The sequence below is a fragment of the Lotus japonicus genome, chromosome 3 (assembly GCF_012489685.1).
Source record: "Lotus japonicus ecotype B-129 chromosome 3, LjGifu_v1.2".
In the NCBI taxonomy this organism is placed as follows: Eukaryota; Viridiplantae; Streptophyta; class Magnoliopsida; order Fabales; family Fabaceae; genus Lotus; species Lotus japonicus.
Window position 1 is genome coordinate 75,283,294 of NC_080043.1, and position 8,161 is coordinate 75,291,454.

The 8,161-nt window shown below is 37.5% G+C and overlaps 2 protein-coding genes across 2 annotated transcripts; one reads left to right on the forward strand and one right to left on the reverse strand.

Annotated features, from left to right (window-relative positions):
* The first annotated feature begins 3,597 nt into the window (after positions 1 to 3,597).
* Positions 3,598 to 3,939, forward strand: LOC130744730 (uncharacterized). Its single transcript, XM_057596888.1, has one exon. The coding sequence runs from the start codon at positions 3,598 to 3,600 to the stop codon at positions 3,937 to 3,939; it is 342 nt and encodes a 113-aa protein (XP_057452871.1).
* A 1,333-nt stretch (positions 3,940 to 5,272) lies between these two features.
* On the reverse strand, positions 5,273 to 7,905 carry LOC130745906 (glyoxylate/hydroxypyruvate/pyruvate reductase 2KGR-like). Its single transcript, XM_057598327.1, has 2 exons — positions 7,340 to 7,905; positions 5,273 to 6,048 (listed from the first exon to the last, which is right to left on the reverse strand). Exons 1-2 carry the CDS (start codon positions 7,760 to 7,762, stop codon positions 5,530 to 5,532), a joined length of 942 nt encoding a protein of 313 aa, XP_057454310.1. The 5' UTR covers positions 7,763 to 7,905; the 3' UTR covers positions 5,273 to 5,529.
* Positions 7,906 to 8,161: the final 256 nt, after the last annotated feature.

Genomic DNA, 8,161 nt, shown 5'->3' on the forward strand with positions numbered 1-8,161 from the left:
TGCTTTTTAACCCAGATCGTGCCTCCATTAACCTAAATCGCGCCTCCTCAACCCAGATCGCGCCTCCCTCAGCCCTGATTCGTGGTGGCCAACTTGGCTTGAAACTCAGCAGCAACAACCGAGTTCAGATCCTGCTCATCGTTGAAGAACCCAGGAGGTGGAGGCACGTGGTCGAACAGAGAGAGTGAAGAAGAAGAACCTTGCACTTCGCCTTGGTGGCTCTCGAAGAAATCTTCCAGTTTTGGCACCACCGCCATGGGTTTTGTGTATAAGAGAATGGAGATTGATGATGAAGGGGAAGAAGAAAGGAGGAGAAACGGGTTAATGGGGGGGGGGTTGATTTGGGTTTTTAGTTAAGACCTTGCTCATCGTTTGAGATTGATTTGGGGTTCTGCAGAAATTTCTGGAAAAATTTGTTCTCAGCAAGTAGATGAAGATAATGTGAAAGCTGCATAATATTGTGACTATTTGGCCAGAGAGACTGATCTGAAGTGTTAAGTTAGGTTTTAACTTGTTGATGAATTAGTGATCCATATGTTCGGTCACATTTCCCAAATAATTGAGATGTAGCTACTGTTTGGTTTTTCGATCCTAGTGTTTGCAAATTTAAACTTGTTTTATGAATCTGTACAAGAAGAAACAGGCTATGAGAAGATGAAGCATATTTTTTTTATATAATTTAATTTAATTTTTAATTTAGTTTCTGATGTGTAATTTTTAATTTTTTTTTTAAATTTCACATAGGCCTCATTAATACAGTCAACATGCCAAATCATCACTCGTCGGAGCTCCGGGCTGGAGCTCCGGGCTCCGGCAAGGACCTGCTCCAGACGTTTTACATATAAGAGGACCTTTTGCACAAATTTTTCCGGTGAGAGACCTAGTTCAGACGGCGAGACAAAGACAGGGACTAATTTGAGGATTAAGCCTTAAAAGAAAGTCCAACTAATTAAACATGAAGAAATGTCTTTAAATAGTTTTAAAAAAAATCACATGGTTCAGGAATCTATTATCGGGTTGCCCATAAACCCAACCTAATACCGAGGGTACCGTTGAGCTATTCCACGTCTTTTTACGAGTTGAAAATGAGGCGAGGTAATTCTTATTGTCACCCCCATAATATAGGAGGAATATAAATATGTATTATAATTTTAAGGCTTAAATACTCTTTTGGTCCTTGAAATTGTAAAGGGAATCCAATCTGGTCCCTGTAAAATTTTCACATCAAATTGGGTCCCTAAAATTGTTTTTTTAATCTAATTAAGTCATTTTGCTCAATTTTGACCAGTCAATGGTCCAGTGGCAAACCTAGTCAGCTAAGGACTGACACGTGGACTTCTTCACATCAATTTTAGTCCCTTGAAAAATATTTTAATCAATTTTAGTCACTGTTCTTCCACCTTCTTTCTCTTCCTCCATAACTCAAATCTTTAAACCCAGAAATTCAAAACCCTAAAAAAACTATGTGTTCATTATATTCACCTTGTTCTTCCTTTGAATTCATGAGATTTGAGTTATGGAGGAAGAGGAAGAAAGTGGAAGAGGAAGAAGATGAAGGTGGAAGAATAGGGACTAAAATTGATTAAAATATTTTTCAAGGGATTAAAATTGATGTAAAAAAGTTCACGTGGCCGTCTTTAGCTGACTAGGCTTGCCACTGGACCGTTGACCGGTCAAAATTGAGTAAAAGGACTTAATTAGATAAAAAGAATAATTTTAGGGACCCGATTTGATGTGAAAATTTTACTGGGACCAGATTTGATTCCCTTTACAATTTCAAGGATCAAAAGGTTATTTAAGCCTAATTTTAATTCATTTTTTTTAGTTTGAGCCACATGCTTAATTACGAGTTGAAAATGGGGTGAGGTAATTCTTATTACACAGACATTTAGTGTGTGTTTGGATTTCAGTTTGCAAAACAGAGTTTGGGTGAATGTGGGTTTGTTAGAATGTGATTTATGTTTGGATACTTCTATTTCAAAACAGAGTTTGATAAAGTGAATTTTGTTTGGATAATATTTGTTGAAAGCACTTTTAAATTGTATAGGTATGAGTTTTATAGTAAAATTAATATCAAATATTTTTTTTTACTTCATTATTTTTTAACTACATTTTTTTTATTTTTAACAATAATATTTTTTCTTAACTTTTGGCAAAAGTGTAACAAAAAAAACTTTTGGCAAAAGAACTTTCCAATGTAATATTAATACCACTAATTTTTCTCATTTTATTAATTTTTGAGTATGAAGCAATGATATTTTTTTAACTATAATATTGAATATTAATAGTCATCGTAAATTATATTTAAATAGATAGGATAAAAGAGGTTAAATTGATAGTCACCGTAAAAAACTTGAGCATTCAAAGAATAACAAAAAAGTAAAATATCAAATAGATAGCACATATTAAGAGGTGGGGCAATATTGTCTGTTAAGAAATTTTTAGTTTAAAAATGAATATTAAACTGGCCAATTTAGATCAACTGAACGTAGAAGTAACAAGACCCTTGCGTTCAGTCAACTAGCGTTCAGGACAGGAATTTGGTTGGGCCAATTGAAAGAAATGGAAAGCCAAACAAAAGGGCACAACGTTCTATGCATGATGAAAGTCCGTTGGGAGTGGCTAACAGAAAACCAAACATAGCCTTAACCATTCATACCACAATTCATTTTTTTTTTTAGTTTGAGCCACATGCTTAATTCTGTTCCAATTGGGCAGGGTCAATATAGGTGACAAAGTTCTCCCTATTAAGATTTAACGTGGTTGCAATCACATGGACAGATGGGCTCGAACTCAAAACCTCAAGTTTAAGATAGGACAATTATGTGTTAGTTGATCTACGTATTTGGTGGTTATTCATAACACAATCTGTGATTAATTATGCTTTTTGTTTTATATTTTAATTAAACTAAAAGTTTGTTAGATAATGTAATGACAAACAATTGGCGTTTGTGCATTCAATCTTTTTCTTTCAAAAAATGAGCAAGAAGTATCTCTGGTTAGGTGTAATGGTGAATGGTCGTGAATGTGTCTAAGACCAAGGTGGAGCTAAGTGAATCCACATTGGGGTACACTGCGAAAGACACTTCGATGTTCAAGTCAGCTCAAAACTAGAGAGAGAATCTCACAATCTAGAAGAGCAATACAAAAGCAAAAATGAGTAATACTTGACTTATAATGTGTTCTCATAGTGGTTGGAGTGATCAATGGTAGAGGACGTTAACCGTTTGCCAATCAATCATGCAGATGACATTGAGGTGTTAGCTTTCCTTAGGTGAACTTGACCATTAGTTTTAACAACTTATTTTATGTTGAACCACTTGGTTAGCAGCGAAAGTTGTGTTTGGTCGTCTCGGCCAAGCATCATGACAATGTCTAGAAATATATTTTGGTCATTTAACTGTTGTAGAATTTTTTTTGTTAATTATGATTATGATTTGTATTAGAAAAGCCCAATGTCTAGAAAGCCCACAAGAAAATAAGCCCAGAAAGGGTCCAAGAAGCACATCACCGCCTTAATCGGTGCAGAACCTATTACAAGTAGAATCATATCATATTCATATCAGAAACGATTCAGACAAAAAACGAATCATAATAATGGAGTCCACCGGAGAACAATCTGGACTGCTGCACCAGATCCTACCACCACGCTTGGAAGACGCAGGCCTCGAAGATCCTGCTCTCCCTCCCGAATCCATCCACCAAGCTTTTCTCAAAGCAGCCGCCGCCGTCAAATCACGCGCTGCCTCCATCTTCTCCTCCGAAGACGACGCCGCCGATTGCGTCGGAATCGAGCCGGAGAATCACCCGCCGGGGCCCTGCATCGTCGAGAAAGGAAGGCAACCGGTTGCCGACGATGTTAAGGTTGGCGGCGGTGGCGTGGAGGAGGTCGGAGACGATGTGGTGGTGGGGGGAGGATGGGGAAGCGTGTGTGGATGAATTGCAAGGGTTGGATATCAAAGAGAAAGATGGTGGTGTTGAAGGAGAAGAAGAAGATGAAGAAAATAAGAAACCTACCTTGGTTGAGGGTTTCGTGTGAAAATGGAAAAAGCCTTATGTTTGTTTAGGGTTTCTTTTGTTATGTTGTAATTTTAATTACTTTGTACTAGTTTCTATGTATAATAGCAATAATCTTAACATCTTCTGCAGAATTTGGAATGATATCGTTGTAACTTGTAACCAAGTATCATGTGAATTGGGTGCACTTTGTATGCTGGAGTTAGCACCTTATTAAATTGCAACTCCAATGTTGTATTCATTGTGAAAAGCTGCATTTTCAATATCTGGAAAAAATTCATGTCCTACCCATTAGACATGATTCATCGAGAGATTTTAACTAACTATAGTTGTATCACTTTACTTAATATGTCTCTTATATAAATACACACAATTGTGTACATGAAAGAACAAAGAAAGCTATTAATGAGGGATTTGATTCTCTATAATGAGAGTGTAAATTAAGTTATCACAATTATAGCAGTATTGCCAATAATGAAACAATGTTGGTCATCTGCTCTGATCGTGCACATATCTTGTATGAGTGATAGTTATTAACTTATTATGATACTCCGAAACCTCAATAAATTCAAGTGTTTGTAGTGATGATAGTTATGATACTCCGACACCTCAAAGAATAGAAGTGTTTGTGCTTACATTACAAACGATAGAAGCTCAACAAGCTCTCATGTTGCCAAGTGCTATCCTAATCAAGGGATTAATCTTATACTATCTTTACATGGAAGTAGAAGTGCTCATGTGTTGTAAGAACAAGAGCTGATCCCGAGCTTCAGAAGACATAAACGCAAGGTAGCCTGTATTGAAACCCATACTAGTGCACACCATCCACGCCTGGTTACATACCCTAAAGTAATGCAGCATCGTTTCCTCTCCATTGTTGTATCTCTAGCACATTCAATCAGATAGTCCACTATGATGTCTTAACGAATATATGCATATGATAGTGATAGTTGAGAGATTTAATTTTCAAAATCATAGGTGACTCAGTTAGCTACAAAAAAAAACTAGGGGACGAAAATCACCTAAAGTCCAAACTAAAGGGATAAAAAAATATAATCAAGCCAACACTTTTTATTCCACTAAATGCTTTTAATTTTTTATTATGGTAAATTTAAATGAACAAACTGAACTATTATTTTTTCAATTACTCATACGGTATTTTACAATAATAAAAATATTGCTTGTGCTACAATGCCATTTTTATAACAGGTTAAGCTGTTCATAAACATCATTCTATTTGTTGAGCAATAAAAACTGAACCCAACACGTAATTCCTTGCCTAATAGATGCTCAAGTTCAGTCAATCTTGATTGATAATCAGATCAAGAAGTCACACGACAAAGATGAACTGATTTATTCTTTACAATTGTTCAAGCAGTGCGAAGCAACAGCACAGATATCAACAAATCACAATCAACAATTTCAATTTCGCAAGAATAAATATCAATTGATGGTGATGTAACTGAATGAAGGTAAACCAATCTCATGTTGATAATTCTATGACAGCAGAGGTTAAACCAAAGGAGTTAACAGTGGTTTACCAAGGAAATGAGCCTCCAGGTTTCCAAGGACAAGGTCAGCCATGGCAGTTCTAGTTTCCACCGTGCCGCTTCCAACATGAGGCACCAAGACAACATTTTCTAGCCCAAATAGCTCTTCAGGAACATGAGGCTCGTTTTCAAACACATCGAGCCCAGCTCCACCCAAACGACCTTCAACCAGTGCAGAGACCAGCTCTGGCTCATCAACATGCTTACCTCGTCCAATGTTAATTAGAACACCTTTAGGACCAAGTGCATCAATGACCTCCCGGTTGATGATGTGATGGGTTTCCTCTGTAAGAGGGCAAGCAACAACTAGTATATCACAGTTGGATGCTAGCTCAACAACACTTGGGTAGTACTTGTATTTTGAATCTCGTTTCTCAGTTCTAGAGAAGTAACTTATTGGACAGTTAAATCCTTCAGCTCTCTTGGCAATTGCTGCACCAATCCTTCCCAGCCCAATAATGCCAACGGTTTTCCCAGAGAACTGTAAGAAAAACACACCAATGTAGATATTAATTTGCTGTTGGAAAATGGACGAGGAATAGAATACTAAATAAGAATATATAAAACAGATTTCACAAGCAGCAAATGAGACAGGTACATAAGAAAGATTAATACAGATTTGACTCATCTAAATTCTAAAGTTAGAAGTCAGGTAAAGTCAGCTATTACAAGTGACAACTGTTGAGTGAGAAATCAATTGTTGAGACTTCAATAACTCCATAGTTAAATATACATGTGGTAGTATATAATCACAATGTTGATTTTTCAATCAACTCTTGTGATGTCTTATTTTACCCTTTAAATGATTCTCTCACTTAAGATTAGTCAAATCTGATTTATGCTCAGCAGTTCTTACTAACCCAATTTTCAATTTGGTTTCTGTATCACCATTTGAAAGTTATACAAATTGCCAACCATGACTACATATCTTGAAAAGGAGGTGATGAAAAGTGAAGACACAGAGATCACAAACACTTATGATCACATTAATAGACCAAAGAGCTTCAGAGACCAAGATAAGCAGATAAAGATAGTCAATTTGCAAAAGCAGAAGGTTACTAGTTACTACTGATGTATGGAGCAATCTCCAATTATTTACTGTCTCACACTATATGTTCTCGTGACAATTCTCCTCATGGTAAAGCAAGACAATTGCGGGCAAAGAGCAGCGGCATGATGATCACACAAAATGAATATAACATCGAATTTTCCGTAAGGCAAAACACACAAGAAATAACCAAAGTGATGATCAAAGAGCAATTCCCCTCATGGTAAAGTAAGACAATTGTGAGCAAAGAGCAGCAGCATGATGATCACACAAAATGAATACAACATTGAATTTCTATAGCACAAAATCACAAAACACAGAAGAAATAACTAAAGTTACAGACTTCATATACTTTTGCTTGATGGTATAACTGAAAACAGAGAAGAATTAACAGCATTTGTTTTCCAATAACAGAAACAGAAGCTCATATGTCATCAATAAACAACAAGTTTATACTATTCAAAATGGTTATAATTTTACTTGCAAGTATGAAGTGAACAGTTAATAGCCCGTCATAGCGGGGCAATAGTGCTATAGCGTAGCACCCAGGAGGTTCAAAAGCTACTCCACTATTCACCGCTATTTGCCGTTATAGCACTAGAAATAACGTCTTTTTGGGCTTGCCGCTACGTCATCCGCCATTAACAACCCTACTATGAACTACATGGCAACTAGAATCACAGTAACAGAACAAAAACACCAACAACAAGAAATGCTAGCTCACCTTAGTGGTCAATTTGTAGTCCCCTTTCTTCCACTGCCCACTCCTAACATACCGATCACTCTCACAAATCCTCCTGAGCAACGCAAGGATCAACCCAATAGCCAAATCAGCAACATCATCAGTCAACACATCAGGGGTATTGGTAACACGAATCCCCTTCTCCTTACACTTGTTGAGGTCAATCTTGTCCACTCCAACACTGAAGCTCGAGACGATCTCCAACTTGGGCAGCGCGTCAATCAACTCGGCGTCGGCGCCGGCGCTGGCGTTGCCGACGACGGCGCGGATGGAGGCGGCGTGGTTGGTGAGGAGCTGGGCCTTCTGCGGGTAATCCCATTCGCGGAAGAGCTTGAAGCGCTTGTCGAGCTCTTGCTCGAGGTAGGGCATTACCTGGCACACGAGGAGTACTCCAATTGATCCCATTGCGCGAGGAATTAGGGTTTGGATTTCGAGATGGGAATTGCAGAGGACTCGTGTGAGGTCACTGTGTGTGATCACGATTCAGATCAGATTATAAACAGCATTTGTCTTTATTTGGAATGATCATAGGTTCAATCGCACTTTTGTACTTATAGAGTGGTATAATTATTTGGTGATTTTGTTAATGTTCAAATTTTCATTCAATTTTCTTCATTCAAATAATAACGGTTGTGGAAGAGGTTTGGACGAGTTTTTTTTTTTTACATCGGAAACATAAATTGTATCCGCCAGAAATCGATCTATGGACCTACCCCTACCAAACTCATATGTAACACAACTCCTACCACTTGAACTATCATACGGGAACGGTTAGGACGAGTTGAGTTTGTTTTCCATTCGGCT

Bases quoted from the DNA above. Each gene is read 5' to 3' on its own strand.
- LOC130745906 (XM_057598327.1), bottom strand. From the start codon at position 7,762: ATGGGATCAATTGGAGTACTCCTCGTGTGCCAGGTAATGCCCTACCTC. The intron at 6,049-7,339 runs GTGAGCTAGCAT...TTTTTCTTACAG, and splicing joins ACTACAAATTGACCACTAAG to TTCTCTGGGAAAACCGTTGG.
- LOC130744730 (XM_057596888.1), top strand. From the start codon at position 3,598: ATGGAGTCCACCGGAGAACAATCTGGACTGCTGCACCAGATCCTACCA.